Below are 18,333 nucleotides of genomic sequence, written 5' to 3'. Positions count from 1 at the left end.
GTGATGATCCCTCCAGTACCCTGCACTTCCCTGACCACAAGCCATATGATTGATTTCATCCTGATTTTTCAGAGGCTGTTCTTTTTATTCATTTTCTCATACACCTACATGATTGGTGGTAAGTCACAATGCCTTCCACTAAGGCTTTCCAATCATTTCTGTACTCTTCCAGTTAGAGGCTATCTCTGGCTGCACCTGAAACAAAAATAGATATCTTTTCCCTCTCAATGGCTTTCCAGCTGTTGGCTAAATTTAGTTGTTCAGTACTTCCCGCTCGAATGAAAACCCTGAACTACAATATAGAACATTAACACACAATGAGCTCTTAAAGGTCATCAAATCTAACTCCCTTATATTTTTTCTTTTAAACAATATGGGGATCTACACAGCATTTGTGATTTGCTCCAGGCCACAGCATTTATTAATGGTGAAAGGGGAATTTGAGGAAGTCCTCAGTGAATGCATGCTGATGATTTCACGATGTACTCTGCTTCCTGTGATCTACCTAACTGAACCAAATCTTGAAATGCGTGTGTGTGAGGGTGTGTGTGTGCTGTTGTAGCTTGCCCTTCTTGATTGTTTTCCTATTTGGTGGTTTGAGTGCGAAGTAGCAAAAGTGTGTGAGTTCTAAGTTGTCACACACAAAAATGAAATGATTCTATAGACTAACCCTGCCTCTCCCCACTCTCAAAACTTCCTGCTTTCTGTTCATCAATAATGAATGGTCCATCCTGCATTACTCTAAGGGAGCTTACATTGCACTTTTGAGCAGCCGGTTAGTAATGTACAGTGGATAGAGCCTTTCTTTCAAATCCCAGGGCAGTGGGTCCTTCAAGGCTAGCATTGCATTTTCAATTAGCTTCTGAGTAACTGTCTGGCATGTGTATTAGTGAACAGGAGCACAATTAGCTTATTGTTGCTTTCTGTATTGTGCTGAGAGGATCCCAGGGATTGGTGGAGGAACAGGCAAGCCGGGCATCACTGTGGCTGCGGAAGAAGGGAGTTCAGAAACGCAACATCTTCAGTTGCTCTGTCTGGAATTACAGTTATTTCTTACAAAGCACTGCGCATGGTGTGGTACAGTGTGCCTTTGGAGGAATTCCGGATACCATTTGGGGTTCAGCCTTCTAAGCTTTCCTATCTTTGACTAATTCTCATTATTAACATGGAACCCAACAGCCCGAAAAAGATACAATTTGCTGTGCCATTATTCCAGAGTCAGATTGCACCAGAGGCAGCAGAGCAGGTAAGGTGAATTGGGTTGGGAGCGCTTATTTAAGGTGATAAGGATATACGTTCTTATTCCTTGTAAGTTTCTCTACCTCTTAAAAATGCTGAACATAGAATTTGCCAAAAATATGTGCGAGAGGAAAAAGTTGGTTTCCATCAGCATTTGTATTTTGAGTTGCATTAGTAAACTATTGGCTACAGCTTGAATAGCACTGTATTTCATAAAAAAAAATTACCATGATTATATAGAAATGCCAATTTGAAGCCGTAAACATTTGCCTTTGCTTATTAAAATAACTATGTCATTGCTTTTGTTGACATTGTTGAGCAACTTTGAAAATATCTCCCTTATTAGCAATATTTTATTTCATTATTTATAAAATAAAAAGATTGATCTAACAACAAAAGTATTAAAGCTCATCACAATTTCAGTTTATACACTTAATATTTTAAATATGCTTCTCACTATGTACCTTAAACAAAATTTATATGTGATCAATATGGTTTGTAGGTATATGTATAACTTTAAAAACATGTAATTAGATATCAAAAACAATACGTTCTAACACTAAATCCTTTATCCTTGTCTAATATTGGTTTGCATTTGTATCGCATTTCACATGCACATTTCCTTAGATTCTTTCTCTCCTTTTATTAGCATACATTAATTGTACTTACTTAGACTCTTCATACAATGGCACCATTTTAAAAGATCATTTGTGATACAACTACAAATATACTGTACGGCAGAGTCCAGGGCAAAAGAATCCATGAGGATATCAATCTAATTGACTAGTCGAAACGTAAATGATCTTTGATTCATTTTCAAAATATTTGCTACTAAGTCTTCAAAATCATCATTGAATCTCATACTCTAATCCTCTAAGATGTTTAGCCATTATGTATAAAACCACTCACACCCAGAGTAGATAAAGACAACCTTGATTATGTTTATATACTGAAGGAACATTGCTTTTTATCTTGGACAAGATATTAAATTTACATTTTATCATCTTCTACCCTGCTGAACACATATTTGGAAATATATGAATGAATTTTTAAAGATATTTCAAATAGATTCAATAGATTCTAATCAAGATATGCTCCTATAACTCCTAAAACAATGACCCCACCAAAATCTCTTCGCCTTTAAATAAATAGCGCATTAAAATAAGACCCATATTCACTGTTTATTTGTTGATTTTGTTCTCAACATTGTGGTAAAAAGCTAATAATATCAATTGAAATTCAAAACTTACTTTGTTAATTTAGCTATGGCACATGCTAAGAATCTGAGATTTCCAAATTTCTCAGACCCTATTTAGAAAGAAGAACAATGGATCCTGAAGTCATCACCAATGTTACAACTCAGAGAGCCATTAATTTAACATTAGCAAGTCAACTGGTATCTCTCATAGGTATTAATTGTTTGATTTTATACAACTGTTTCTTTTCTCTAGAAATATAGATATGTGATCAAAGAAGTTAATAATAATAGCTGAATTGTACTAGCTGGATTTCCATATTAAAATAGCAAGCATACACTGTGTACCTTCCAGAAGTTTGCTCGTTTATATTGGGAAAAGATAAAAATGAGCAGCTTGAGAGCTGTGGAGCAGCTAGGGGCAGCATCTGATTCTCACTGACATTAGCTGACCCTTTGTTGTTCACAGATCAGGAAAAGAAGACCAACACCAGCATCCCTTGTGATTCTCAATGAAAGTAACCCCCCAGGTAAAGAGGCATGATGTCTTTCATATGTATGGGTCAGAACATGATTGTTTGAACAGCATCAAAGAGCATGTCACTGCCAAAAAAATTGTCATTTATGATTTCAATAGGCAATATTCTACCATGCTAATCTATAAACTGGATCATGAAAAAAAAGAAATAAAACATTATAAAATGAGATATTGGATTTGAAATTCTTTGAAAAGCTTTGTTAACATTGATTGTCAGAGTTCAGGTGTTCATATGAAATCTTGTTCAGTGCTTATTAATGATGGGAAAAGTTATTTAATTAGGTTTCAAGCTTCAAATTACAGCTCCTGAGATGCTTATATTTTTATAGAGTGGGTTTTTATTTATGTCATAGAGTGGGCAAAGAGCCAGCACTGGCTAAAGCTTTGCTGCTGATGTCATCTCTGAATAATGCAATTGACAAGTAACCAGATCAATTTTCAGCACTGCCCATTTGAGAGACATTCAGAATACTTGCATCCATTTGTTGAGGTTTTATTTTCCATTTCCTGTTAAAAAAAAAAAAAACCCTGAAACTGCATTATTAGTCCTGACCGAAAACTATTATCTTCAATACACAGTCATTATTTACTTTCTCAGTGGGGTGATTTCTGTGTTATATTTAAATAATGCTTTTAGATACATATATAGGACAGGAAAGATCATTGCATTAATTTGTAAATAGGTTGAGAGGAAGGACTTTTTTTTTAATGCGAGGTCCATTTGGCATGCCATGTTAGCTGGTATTGATGGTTATGTTGCTAGTCTACTAGATTTATTGAATTTCAGGTCCAATCTCTGGTTGTCTTTGCAAGGCTATACCAAATGATTTTGGGGACCTTACATAGCCTAAAAGCTGGACGTTTCCATCTCAGAGGAAGGACAAAAAGAGAAACAGCTTCAGTATTTCAAAACATAGTACCTCTAACCAGGCAGTTGTATTTTTCAGGATCTTTCTAATTAAACACAGGAGAAGAAAAGAAATGTTTCATAGTTTATTCATCACTGGGCCAAAAAATAGGGAAATTTTCAGCTGATAGGCAACAAGTAAGCTTATTCTTTCCTGTAAAACAATTTCTTTGCAATTGTAATTTCCTGAATTTTAGTAATAAAGCATTATCATTTGGTCCTCTGTCTTTAAAATGCCATAACATTTAAAAATCATCAAATATATCATCTCACTTAGTAAATGTTAACTTATATTTTGGTTGAATAAAAGGTGCAATGACTTACAGATTTACAGTTTATAAGGAACGATAAGTAAGTAAACACATTGAATTGTTACACTTTAAAAATAATTTTATAGCAATTTTCTATCACTGCCTTGCGATGGTGCTAAAATTTCAGCCATATCTGAAAATTTCTTTTCTGTTAGAAGAATGCCTAAGTCCTGGGTGTGATTTACTCTGCTACAAAGCAGCTTTCCACGTTCTGCTGCTATCATGACTCTTCCATCATAGTGAAGTCATTTAACGGCACTCTAGCTCACATTTGAATCCCTCAAATCGCAACTACTGCCTCCTCAGTGCCAAATGTATGTCATTTTACACAGGAGGAGCATGTATAAAAAAAGAAACCTGGGTTTCTAACATTATTTTACTAGAAGTGATAGACTGTAAAGATAAATACAGACAATTCTGATCCTAAAGCCCAGGCTTTTTAAACAGCATGACAATTGGCTTCCAGCACATGGTGACAACTCTTTAGAGATAGTTGCCACAAACAAGCAAACACAGCTTGAAATAAATCCTTTGTCTGGTCCAGTAAACTGCCTAGTAAACTGGGAATGATATTTAAATATCCCTGGGAAACAGGTATATTTGTGTTTCTCTAGAAACCTTTTTCTTACCATACTTCGTAGTCATGCATGGCATACTTCCTTATTCCCTCAAGTGATTTCTTCCTTCTCTCTGTTTATAAGCATCATTGACTAGAAATTAGAAGTCAGTAGCATTTTCACAGATGTTGTTTTACTAATATCATCTTTCTACACATTCATTCTTCTTAACAGAAACTAGGATAATTTAAAATGAGAGCAGTGGACTTCGGCTTGGTGTTCTCAGAGTCCATGTGTGTGAGAAGCAGAGATTTAGGAGTACAGATATATTCTTTTAGAAAAAAAAAACATCAAAACATAGGTTTGATAGTAAAAATGATAAATCACTATGGTTATTGTCGAAATAACTCTAAGAGTCCACAAACAAACAAATAGAAACCAAAGAAAAACAGATAAAATGGAAGTTGGGATACTGTTCTTGATTCTTCAAATGGTCTATCATCAGCTTCTCATTATCTTCTATAAAACAAGGATTATATTCCATTCTTTCTACTCACAGTTATTGTAATGATCAAAAATGTGCACATGGTTACATCTGAAGAGATAGTTAACTTTTTAAAAATTTCAGAAGTTTACAGAAATATTCAATTATGAAAGTATTCAAAAGAATCCTTTTGTTGTACATTTAGACACACATTTATCTTTCTTATAACCATGTGCATTGATGGGGCAACAGGAGAGAAAAATATTTCAACATGTGATTTTAGATTATTTTGTTTGATGGTTTATCTCTGCTATTTTAAACTCAGAGATGAGGTCAACACTTGATTGATTAGATTCGAGGGAGAGCAAAACATTCCATTGGATCAAGAGGATTGAGGTTCAAGGTCAACTTGGGCAAACAGTAATGAGACCCTATCTCAACAAATAAGCCAGGGAGCATTAGGTAGGAGTAATGAGGTCTAAGGACTGCCCTGAGCAAAATCCCAATAGTTTCTTACTAATAAATGGCCTACAATTCTCAGCTGTGGAAACAGATACAAATCTTGACAAAATTAGTATTTTAGTTTAACTCAAAATAATGGAAAATGGAGAAGATGATAGCAAAGACTTGGTCTGTATGGTAAAAGAGGCAGAAAAAAAATTTGCTTCTAGTTATAACTCTAAATAGTCATTAGTAAGAAGGTACGAGAGACTTAAAATCTGGGTTTAGGAAATCACCATAGACATATATTATCTTTTCAAAGGATTTGTGGGACTACTAATCCCAGTTAGCTTTGTACCTAACACTTCTCAAATATTCTCATTTCTTCTTCTGATTGGACATATGTATCTGTGACAATCTCTTAAAGTTCTACCACAGCATAGCATAGTCGCTGTACTGTTTTCTGTTAGCTTTCACTCTTCTATTATTTGTAATTAATTGGCGTGGTTCTTATAGATTTTTATTAAGGGGAGACTATACATTAGTAGCCTCTCTATGCAGTAATAAATAGCAAAGCTGCTTTCCACCATACTTGTAGATTTACTTGAACATTACTTGTCTCTAAGCAGACTTATGATAACATGGTATACTTGGCTACCACTATGGCATGGTTTAGATCATAAATGTTTCCCCAAAGCCCCTGTGCTGAAGGGTTATTCATCTGTCTGTGGAGCTATGGGGAGCTTTAAGAGGTTGTCTTGAGGAAGGAAGTTAGGTTGCTGGTAATACGTTCTTGAAGGAAATTTTGTAATCTCTCTCCCTCTCTCCCTCTATCCCTCTCTCCCTCTCCCTTTCCTTCTGCCTCTCCCTCTCTCCCTCTCCCTCTCCCCCCCTCTCTTTCTCTCTCCCTCTCCCCCACTCCCTCTCCCACTTGGATGCTGTGAGGTGAGAATCTTTGTTGCATTATACACTCCCTGCCAGGATGTTCTTCCTTGCTACAGACTCAAAACAATGAGGCCAAACAACAATAGGCTGAACCCTCTAATGCTAAGAGCCAAAATAAATTAAACCTTCTGGAAAAGTTGTTTATCTTGGCATTTTGCCCCAGCAACAGAAAGTTTATTAACACACAGTATGTGAAATATAGAGATAGAAAAGAACTTTAAAATACACTTACTCTTAGCACACATCTTCCTGGAAGACATAATCCAATCCACATCCGAGTGATTTGTTCTGTTTTATATGCCTTGGACAAGAATCTATAGTTACCTCTGGTTTTGGTTTTAGGCTTGATAATTTATTGTGTTAGAAAATACAGTTTCTTGAGTCTAACTTTAGGGTAAGTTCACCACTTTATACAATGCTGCATGCATTTTCTTCAATAAAAGGTTACATTCTCACCTATTTAAATACACCAAAGAATTTCTTTTATTATTTTCTTTTCTGTGTTGAGTGTTCTGAGAAAATGATCTCCGTTCAATTTCTCCCCATCTCTTTGTTGGCACCAGAGCTGGACATAGTCTTCCAGTAAAAAGCTATCCTAGCCAGACCTTCAGAATATTAAAGTTTGTGGCATCCATTCTTTTCCACTTACTGTTAAGCAGAGGCAGTATGGTTACAATTATATTTAATGGATCTGATGCCTATTAAACATCAGTGAACTATAAGAGGCCTGGAGCTAAGTGAAGATTTGGGTAAGTACCCAGGAGTTTTGTCATCATCTAAAAGCTTATTGTTCTTCTAAAATGAGGAACAGAAACTTAATGTAAAATGGTTGGAGATGATATTTATTGAACACATTATCACAACCAATTTGAGGGACACTAGCTTTCTGAGTCTTTTAAGTCTCAAATGTCTCAGGATCCTAAATAATATTTAATATGAGATATGAGACATTATTTAATATGAGAAAAATGAGATCTGAGATACAGGAGGTATATGTTGTGTCTTTCCAAACTTGGAATAAGTCTAGTCACTAAAGAGAACTGGAATTTCGAGCAGTTTGACCATGTAGCTTATCAAAATGAAAGACAAATCAAAGTTCATTCTGTGTGTGGCATATGACTTTCTAAATAAGACAAACATTTCTGAACCTCAAGTAAGATAATGAGTAGGATTTTGAAGGCTTTGGTTTATAACCCTGAGATGTTAGATGACAGAAAATAACACTGGATTTACACCATTATTCATAGCCCGAAGGAACTCCAGGTTCTCCTTACTAAAAATATGGAAGCCTCTGCAGGATCAACAAGGTGTTAGTGGATATTAATTTGTAGTATTAGGACATTCACATGAACGTGTCTCTTTTCATATTTGCAAATGAATGCTTTATGGTCAGAAGACTCTAGATATTTGACAAGCTCCAGGGATTATAATGATGTTTTCCCGAAGGATTACCAAACTTGCAGTTGCCTTCCATCTCCAGGGACCTTCAATCCAATGTACTCAAATGAAAGCTGTAGTGACCCATAATTTATACAGTTATGATTTTTTTAAGTTATTTTTCTTCTTTGGGAATGTGATTGTAATATACTCTGATCCATGATCCTGGCTGAACACCTACCATTTGTTTTTCCCTGTTATTATTTATTATAGTACAAAACAAAGGTTCCATCTTTAAAGATTATTGAAGAGTCGCCTGACATTAATTCTAAAAGAATTGTTAGAAATGCCTGTTTTTGTTTCTCAGCATACTTTATAAGGTATTGGATATCAAATTATTTCAAGGGATTTAAAGACAACTCATCTGGCTGTCAGCAATTCATTTACCACACAAATGATGGACTTATTTTTGCATCATTATTCACTTTGTGCAGCCAAATCACCCCATCAATTGGAATAATTGAGTCAGAAATGGAGCTCCATTTCTCAGTAATGCCAAAGTGTGCCATGGCATTAGTGTTCAAGAGACTAGTGTAATCTTCAAATGAATATAAGAAAAAATGAAAGGGAAGATAGTAAGATTGAATTGTTTCTTCTTTAACTTAGCAAGATGATGACTTTTATCTTGAATAATAGCACATACCACTCACATTTGATACGACTTCTAAAAAGGAGAAGTAGATTGGTAAAATATGATAGAATGATAATGGGGCTGATTCACTTCTAATCATTTATAGCCTCTCTGGGGTATTAGAGGTGACTTGAGCTTGAATCTCAGCTTTGGTATTTGCCAGTGGTTAAACATTGAGTACTTAGCCTCTCTGGACAATTAAACAGAATAGTTGGCATGAGAAAATTCTTTCACAGTGTCAAAACCAAGTAGATAATAATTTAGACCTATGGTCTCTGTCTCAATATATCCCTGGTGAGAAAGTTTCAATTTTCCTAAAACCAGCACTCCTTCTTTGAAGAAAGTTCTGTCTTTGTCTGATCTTGACTGTTTTTGGTGCTCTGGTAGACAAGAGTGCTTGGTTAGAAATTGGTCAGAAGTATATCCAATTGTGGAACTGTTACATATACTGTAGTATTGGTTCAACTATTATGTCTTGTTTGCACATATAATTTTCATGGAATATGAAATATTCCAAATTTTCTTGTAAAATAAGCAACCTACTGACATCTATAAAGTTATAAAAAATGATTTCAAGCAATGGACATTTTTGTGGCCAATTGTGTATGGCAAAAAAAATGGAATTTGTAACTTGATAGCATGTTGAGAGACAGTTGAGAGTATTAACATCTATCAACACTCTGTTGGTTCACTGTTCCTTCCACCCCATTTGTTCTCACTTCCTTCCATACATCTTCTTTGTGTGAGTTCTGTATGCTGACTGAGCTTCCTTTCTTTGGTCCTATGAAGTGGTTTTCCTATTGCCAACTCTTCAGAGTTACTATTAACTGACTCATTTGCATACATCAGTCTCAATCTTTTTCACCCATTTCTCTTATTTCAATGGCAGCAAAAGCTTTATTAAAGTCTCTAAAACTTCCTTTGACTCATCTGATTCCTTAAATATTATTTCAACCCCTTGCTCCCACCTTCTACTCTTAAAACTATTTATTGGTTTATACCATATACTCACTTCAATCCACTAAACAGTTATTGAATCCTAATTCCTAAATCCTTTAGGAATGTGTGGTCTAAATAATAGAGGATGGATTGTTTGGATGAATCAGGAAATAATCATCATAATACAAACCCAAGCTGCTAAAACCATGGTGAAATTAGCTCTGACTAAGGCAAAGGGGCACTATCTATCGTGCTTACTCTCTATGAAGCATTTGCATGGCTTCTTTTGATCTTTTGGCATTATTATTTTAAAGATGGGGGTCATGCATAAATTTTTTACTGTTCATTCTGTATTTTTTTTTTACTATTCATTCCATAGTTGGGGTTAAATGATGGTGAGCTGTTAGGTGTAAACTGATTTTTAAAAATCCTCAAGTTCAAAGCTTTCCTGTTGGACTTTATTTTTTGTCACAGTGACACTATTCTAAGTTTTGAAATAGTGAGTCTTGTCTCTTTATGGAGAAATTTACAATAGAAATACTTATTATTTATCTAATTTGGGGGGCTTTGGTGTTTTTGAGGTTTAAACTCAGGACCTTGTGCTTGCTAGGCAGGCATTTACCACTTAAGCCCTACCCTCAGTCTATTTTACTTTTTTGTTGTTTTTAAAATAGTGTCACATGTTTATTTCCTGGCCAGTGTGGACTGTGATCCTCTGATTTATATTTCCTGCATAGCTAGCATCACAGGTACACATTGCCATCGCCAGTATTTTTTTTTTTTTATTACTTGAGATAGGACCTTGAGAGTTGTTGTTGTTTTTTTCCCCAGATGGCCTCAAACTGTAATCCTCTTGCTCTTTCCAAATGAATATCTAGGATTATAGGCATGGGCCACTGTGTCAAGACTGTCATAATGTATTTTGAGTAAAACTAATGATAGGTTATAAAACACATATACAATATGAAAAATACAAAATATGTTGCACTTTGTTAAAAGAAATGTCTACCACAGGATTTTCTTAGGACCAAATTATGATGTTATAAAGTACCCTACACAAATGATGTGCAGTCAATGGCAACTATTATTTAGGAGAGACAGAGGAGTACTACTGAGACCAGGATATGCATCTTTAATGGTGTCTTCTTGTCTGATTCACCATGGGGAAGAATCTGTCCACTTAAGACTTCTAGGTGAGGAAACCGGGGTCATGTAGCTCCAAATTGCATGTATATATTCCACAACCTTACCATATTTCACCAAATAAAGAATATAGTCAGCTGAAACAATGCTAAGTCCACTGAACACAAATGTGTTTATTTTCTTTTTCGCTGTGCTGGCACTGAACTTACACTGAGGGCCTACATTCTTGCTTGGCTTTCTGGCACTCTACCACTTGAGACAAACTTCCAGGTCTAGGTTGTTTCTGGTTAACTGGAGATGAGTCTTTCTCAAATTTGTCTTCCCTGGACTAGCTCTAAATTTTATTCCTCAAATCTCAGCCTCCTCTATAGCTAAGATTATAGGCACAAAATGGCTGTTCCTGCTAGATGTATATTTTGTGTCTGCATAATAGGCCCAGATAAAATCCCTATCAGCTATTCTTGATATTTACACTACACAACTAGTTTTCAAATTTAGGATTAAAAAAGTGGCTAACAGATTACATTCTAACTGCTTCCAGTTGATTTAAGAAAACAGTATGTTAGATGACCTCTAGGTAAAGTATTCTAACCAAGTGATGCAATTGCTGAGAGATATTATTTCCAAGTTCCATTAATATGGAATTATTCAGAAGCAAGAGCCTTCAAGCATTGAGATTTTTTATCCTTTGCCCCACCTTTCTCTACGTATGACTTCTACTAAGTGCTGGTCTGACCCTCTCTCATTAATCACAGACACAGCCTAGTAGCAGCACTTACCAGGACCTTAAACTAAAAATTACTCAGGGAGGTAACAGAGATGATGGCCTGGGATTCAATTATGACAGTAGATTATGGTTGGGGCTGGAGACCACTTGAAAAATACAAACTCTATTCAAGTTAAATAGACAAGTCTGCAAAGGAAACTAAAGAGAAGCTGAAGATACATAGGCATCTACATGGTAAGATTTTAGAGATGCTAAAAATACTACTCCAAGTCATTTTCCATACTATCTATACCTCACCTTTTAAGTACTCAAGAAACATGCTCACCCCCATCTTTGTGTTGCATCTGCCTTCTCCATTCTCTGCCCCTCTGGATCTCCCTAATATGTTAGAAGATCCAGCAATTTAGGAAGTGCTGTATCTGTATCCATGAGTTTACTCAGTGTGTAAATCTAGCTCAGTGACCACGTAACCATTTAGAGTACTTTGATATAGTGACAACTGGGTGCTCAACAAAAGTGGGAAATCAATTTTCAAAATCTGTATCATCATAGGGAAATAACTTGACAATCTGGCTGGTTAGAGTATAATAATTGTCTACTCATGCTAATAATCCTCAGGAAAAAAAAAACTTACTATGTGAGTTAAAACAAGCAATATTTTATCTTTCTTTTTTCCTTTATTGCTCCAAGGACAGCAATTTCTCATCATTATGAAAACACTTTTCAAAACCACACTCTACATGTAAATGCATTTTGGCTCACAAATTAAAAATAGAATTAAGTACACATAACAGGAATAAGAGCAATTAATTTAGAATCCAATTTTTAGAATATTTTGCATCAATGAGAATATTTTATGCTTTTTTCTGTTGATAAATGTACTATTTTAAAATAAAATGTATAGATAGCCACATGAACAAGCACACATGTGCATGCATACAAAAGTCATAAAAAATAAATTTACAAATTTTTTATCTGTGTAATAAAATCCCTGTCTACTAAATGATCTGACTTGCAAAAAGGCCAAGACCTGATAAATGTATCTAGAAAAGCTTTGTATATTGAAATTTTAAAGGGAACAAGAAGCCACATAACTTTTTAGTTTTAAAGCCTTTGAATTACAAAGGAGCAGATTTAAAGCTAATCATAATGCTTAGAAAGCTTTGGGGGAAAAACACTGACAGTACTAACATAAATTAAAACAATAGTATTTATTAGTTATTCTATAAAAATAAAGAGAATTAAAAATTAGTTTACATATATTATATGTGAATACTGCTTTAATATTTATTTCCAGTTTCAATAGGTTCATATGCTATTTTTTTATATTTTAAAATGGTGACAAGCTCTCCCTAGGTATCTTTTTGCTTTAGCCTCCTACATGCTGGGATTACAGACATGAGCTTCCATGCCTACCTGTCATTATCTTTGAAAATACCTTACCGACTGCTAGTATTTCTTCCATTAACCTATTCTTTTAATTGTAAAACCTCACAACCTTGGGATTGTCCCTACAACTACAATTTCTCCGTTGTCCCTAATTCTATCAGTAACTTTCAGGTAATTCTATTTTATAAGTAGAACCATTGCTCCAGATTTTTGGTATTGTTTCACATAGTAGGCATTTATACTTTAAGTGTTTAAGATCACACAGTAACTCCCAAGGTAGTTTTCAATATCTTTAAAATAGGCTATGGTTTTGTGTGGTGCTAAGAGCCTTCAGCCTAGAGTCAGTGAACACTGGTTTAAAGCATGGCATGACTATCAGTCCCTGAGTCTTGGCGTCCTCCTGAGTGATGTGCAAATGGTGGTAATTCAAATATTATGCTACTGGAACCATGGGGATGTTGCATAGCAACACTGCTGATGCTTGTTCTTCTTTGCCCAACCCTGGTTCATGTGTAAGGCTCTGTACACATAATTACCTAACAGGTGATTGACCATGGTGGTTTTACGTTTCATAATTGATTTGTCATGATATCTAATTCATGTCCTACAATTTATCTGTTCTAGCTTTTAACTAGCTGTGATTAAGCACCTGGAATGTTCTCAGGAAGACCTCATATAGTTCATCAACATCTACACACCTTCCCATTTCTTCTTTTAAATAAGTCAATCATTTCATTTGTAGTCTATAGAAATGTTAATAGAGAAGTTGTTCACAATTGCATCAAACTTGAGACTTGATAAAAATGAAGATAAGTGAAGACAGTCCAAGGGCTTCAGGCCCATTCAGGACAGGTTCAGACTAGATTTGCTTCCCAATGCACTGACAGGACTTCCTCCACTCAATCATCATGGCTTATAAGCCTTGCTCAGGGTGATCAGAAGGTTTCCAAGGAATAATGCCAGACACACACTTACCATCAAATTTCAGTGAAGTAAAATTGCAGGAATGACTGAGCTCAAATGGTTCAGCTCAGATTAGACCACAGGTCATTTTACTTGGCCAACAGCCTATGGCTCCTATTTCTCTTAGTCAATAAAGGACATTATGTTTGTATAAGTGCCTAGAGGAGACTGCAAACGTTTTTGCTTTAGATCTATAGTCACAACCATCATTAGAATCAAGGAAAAACACAACTGTACTGTTCCTATACACCATTACAAACTAAGCCACAAGTAAAATAATTTAAAAACTAAAACATGTAAGCTCAAAGACAATTTTAAATGGTGCTATGGTACTGTATCTTATTCTGGGTAGTTTTACAGTTTACAAATCTATTTATCCTATAATACATCTCTTCAAGAGCTTTGTGAGATAAATTAAACTCCATTTTATAGAAGATGATAGGTAAGCTACTCAAGGTCAGGAAGCTAGAAAGTTAGCACCTCTGAAGTTTTAACTTACTCTGTCCAAGGTCAATGCACTTTCCTCTGCATGAATAACATTCTTCTTTCTATAAATATTTGATGTCATATAGACTCTTGCTATTTTATTTTTGTCATCATCTTGGAAGTAAATATAAACATGTTCCTCATTGTAGCTTGGCAATGTGAGATTCTGTTTGATGTGTTATTTCAGAATGTACTTTTTTCTATTCTAATGTGTTTATTTCAAAGTGGTAATTCTTTCTTTTCTTTTCTTTGCAAGCTGAAATTTTCTGTTCTTTGTTTTGAAAAGTGAAGAAGACCTTTTAAGAGTTGTTAATACTAGAATTTTTATATGTGTGTGACAGTTTTGTGGCTTAAACTCAGGGCCTGAGTCACACTGTCAATGAGCTTTTATGCTTTAGGTTAGTTCAATAACACTTGAGCCACAGCTCCAATTCTGGATTTTTGGTGGTTAGTTGGAGATAAGAGACTTACAAATTTTCCTGCCTGGGCTGGTTTGGAACCAATGATCCTCAGATCCCAGGTTCCCAAATAGCTAGGATTATAGGCATGAGCCACTTGGGCCCAGAAATAGTAGTTAATACTAGATTATTTTTATCTGATAACCAAACAGAAAAAAATCCATCCATTATTCTTTTCTTAGAGTTGGATCTTGTTATTTGTTTTTCTCTCTGTTTGACTATGTTCTTATAGAGAGATAGATCTTTATATAGATCGATATGGATTATATATTATTCATATTAAAATTTAAAATATCAATAAAATAGATGAAAAACTAAGTATATGGAAAACTAAATACATATAATATTATATAATAAAATCTGGGTTGAATTAAAACATGATTATTTAAAGGCAAAGAGTTTTCTTTTGTCTTCCAGTTCACCCAGAGCACTACTCTTTGGTACATATACTGAAATGTTGTCTTCCCTGTCCACTTACTATTGCCTACTAGACCCAGATAAAATCCCCTTTCCTCTAGGAGCCCTGTATAAGTCACTCCATCTGGAAGACTTTATGCTAGTGGCAGTAACAAGTCCTTGAATCCATTAGTATTATTGCTCCTGTTGATTATGCAATTCATTTTTGTCACCTCTACCAAAGAAATAGAATATGGAATTAATAAATTTTAATGTAGTTAGAAAGGAGAAAGATTTAGTCATGAAGACTCTTTTGTTCCAGTGCTACAGCATGAAGATTTGAGACCTGGAAAGAGGAAATAACTAGGTGGGACCCCCACTGTGTTAGCAAAATGGAGATCATTAAAATTAACCTAGTTATCTCACAAGACTTATTCTTGTCCTCACATTGCAAAGTCCCCTAAAGTGCTTATGCACAGCCAGCTGGATCATCATGACCTCCTACATTAAATATTTATGGGCACAATTTAGAGTGGCCTTCCCAGCCCAATATACAGGACAAAGTCCTCCCAATCATTTTAGAAAAAAATGAATTTTAGGATTAGAAGACAGAAATGATTGCTTCATTGCCTCAGTGCAGACATGTATGAGGTAAGCATCATAGGTAATTAGTGAATGCAGATGCATAATGATAATTTGGGGACTTGAGTTTTACAGTACAATTGGAAAACTGAATATGTTTTGTTTAATGGGCAATTTTATTCTTTTACTGTTTTTAAATTATTCACATTGGATTTTAAAGTGTCAATAAAATAGATAGTGAAAAACTAAATATATGAGCATTTGGCAAGTTTTCAAGAGTTAAGTGCTGTCAAATATAATAACCAGCATTCCACAAAATGGTCATCTACTTTTCTTCCCTTTCAACTATGCTTGTGCCCAAATAATAGGGGCTAGGTTTTCTTTATTTTAGTTGAAAGTCAATAAACTTTTTAGCCAGTAATTCCCTTTTATCTATTCTCTGTTATTGCAATAAGCTATCAGAAAAATTAGCAACCTTGACATTGATACTGAAAGTCAAACATTAGATCACATATCAGAAGCTTTTAATATTACACAGCTTTACACAACAAGCTATTTGATTGGCTTTTGTGTGATGATTTTATATTGCCAGAACTTAAAAATTGCAAGGCAAATCATTTTAGAGTGTGTTTTGTTCTTCCTCTCTTTTCTCGATCACTTTTTAATATAAGAAAAACATAGAAACAATGTACTCTGGTGCCTGTGGATTATTTGCAAATGAGTATGCATGCACACAGTCACACACACACACACACACACACACACACACACACACACACACACCCCTTATGTAACAACATTCGATCTGCTGTGTTATTTCTGACCATGTCAGGTAAGATTATGACCCAGTGTTCTTGATCCTTAGGTAATAATTAACTTGTCTATCATTGTGGGCATGGTGTTATATTATACAACAGTGATCTCATTGCACTAGTTCTATTCATCATTTCAGAGATTGACATTCTTGCATTTTTTTCTCCCATACTGAAACCTACTTTTTCCCCTTCTTTTTTTTTCTTCTGCATACTATTGAAAGTTTGCCACCACCTTCCATTGTTTTTAGAGCTGAAGTTCTGTATTTCACTTTAGTGAAAATCTGAAAGTTTTTAGTAGCAATCTCCTTATCAGAAAATAACTTTCTTACGTATGAAATAAATTGACAGTATGACATAATAGAAATTCAGAAGAAATAGAGTATTTCTATCCCACCCCAATTTGTATATTTTAAGAAATGAGTACAAACTGACATGGAAACATAACGACCCCCTAAAATAGAAACAACTTTACATAGATAATTTCTTCATATGTATCTACATAGATAGTATTGATAAAAAGAATTACTATATAATAATGAGCAACATTTTCTCTATTTTTCATAAAATATTGAGATTTTTGCCTTTGAACTATTAATCTTGGTTGCATGTTTGCTGAAGCAAAAAAACTAAACCAAAACAAAACAAAAAACCACAATTGGGAAATATAATCACTACATAGCCCAGGCTGGCTTCAAATTCATGATCTTTCAGCTTCAGGTCCCTGAGCACTGTAAATATTTGTAGGAAATTAGTGTTAGGAACCACAAAATAATTTTAAGAGGATACACAGGCCCAGACTTTGTTCTAAAATATCCCTGTAGAGGCAGATAAATAATGAATACAAATAAATTCTCCATGGAGAATTATTGGTTTGAACAGGAGAAAGTAATGATATAAATAGCTTGACTAAAGTCTCTAGACTGCCATGATCTTTCCTAACAAGAAAGAGCTCAATGGGGAAGAAGAATAGTGATGAAATAGGAGGAGAGTAATGAAATCAGTATGGAACCCATTACTCTAGGTAATGTGGATGAGATTGCTGTCATTCTAATTTCACATGAAATATTCATAGCATTCCTGGAAGTAATGTCTCAGTAATGGAGCCACTGGTATTAAAACCCAATTTACTAGGTAATTTTTTAGAGTGTGCTCAATGTGCTTATTAAAAATAAGATGTGTTTACCTAGTAATTATTATATAGATAATGTTGGCACTAAGCCTACCATAGACTCAGTATCACTACCTAAGAAATAATTATTACTCTTAATAATTGAAAATATGTACCATTAGCCAGGCAATTAAGATTAGCTACTCACATGTAATGATGATGGGCTGAGTCACTAAATGTGGTGCCACCCAATCAGAAGCCCGGGTGCTTTCCTACCTTAGGCTCCAAGGATCAGCGAAGCCTCAATTATATAACCTTGATGCAATATATCCATTCATATTGAAAGCCCAATAAAAAATCATTTTTATTCTACTTTAGTAAATTTTATATTGTTTCTATTTTTAATTTTTAAGCAGAGTGATCATAGATTAATGACAAAGAATTTAAGTATAGGTATTGGTAGGTTGATGATTTTAGTGAGATACAGCAAATCATTTTATAGTAAGGGCATATGTTAAACACATACAAGCATGCATAGTTTATATCATTTGTGTTATTTGTGTCTTTATATTCAGACTTCAAATATATGCCTGATTGACTGCCCTCTCCATTTTGTTAGTCTGCTCTCAGTTTCATCAGTCC

General features: G+C 34.7%; 1 protein-coding gene across 3 annotated transcripts in view; it reads left to right on the top strand.

Moving 5' to 3' along the window:
- The first annotated feature begins 1,165 nt into the window (after positions 1–1,165).
- Positions 1,166–18,333, top strand: part of Ppp1r1c (protein phosphatase 1 regulatory inhibitor subunit 1C) — a 104,759-nt gene continuing 87,591 nt past the window's right edge. For 2 of the 3 annotated variants that reach the window (XM_048344218.1, XM_048344216.1), the window contains exons 1-2: positions 1,166–1,246; positions 2,904–2,964. In XM_048344218.1, coding sequence (XP_048200175.1) covers positions 1,166–1,246; positions 2,904–2,964 — 142 coding nt within the window. Of the gene's footprint in view, positions 1,247–2,882; positions 2,965–18,333 lie in introns of all 3 variants that reach the window. The other variant, XM_048344215.1, reaches the window with a different exon arrangement.

The sequence above is a fragment of the Perognathus longimembris genome, chromosome 4 (genome assembly GCF_023159225.1).
Source record: "Perognathus longimembris pacificus isolate PPM17 chromosome 4, ASM2315922v1, whole genome shotgun sequence".
NCBI lineage: Eukaryota > Metazoa > Chordata > Mammalia > Rodentia > Heteromyidae > Perognathus > Perognathus longimembris.
The sequence above is the reverse complement of the archived record's forward strand: the minus strand, read 5'-3'. Positions and strand labels throughout refer to the sequence as shown.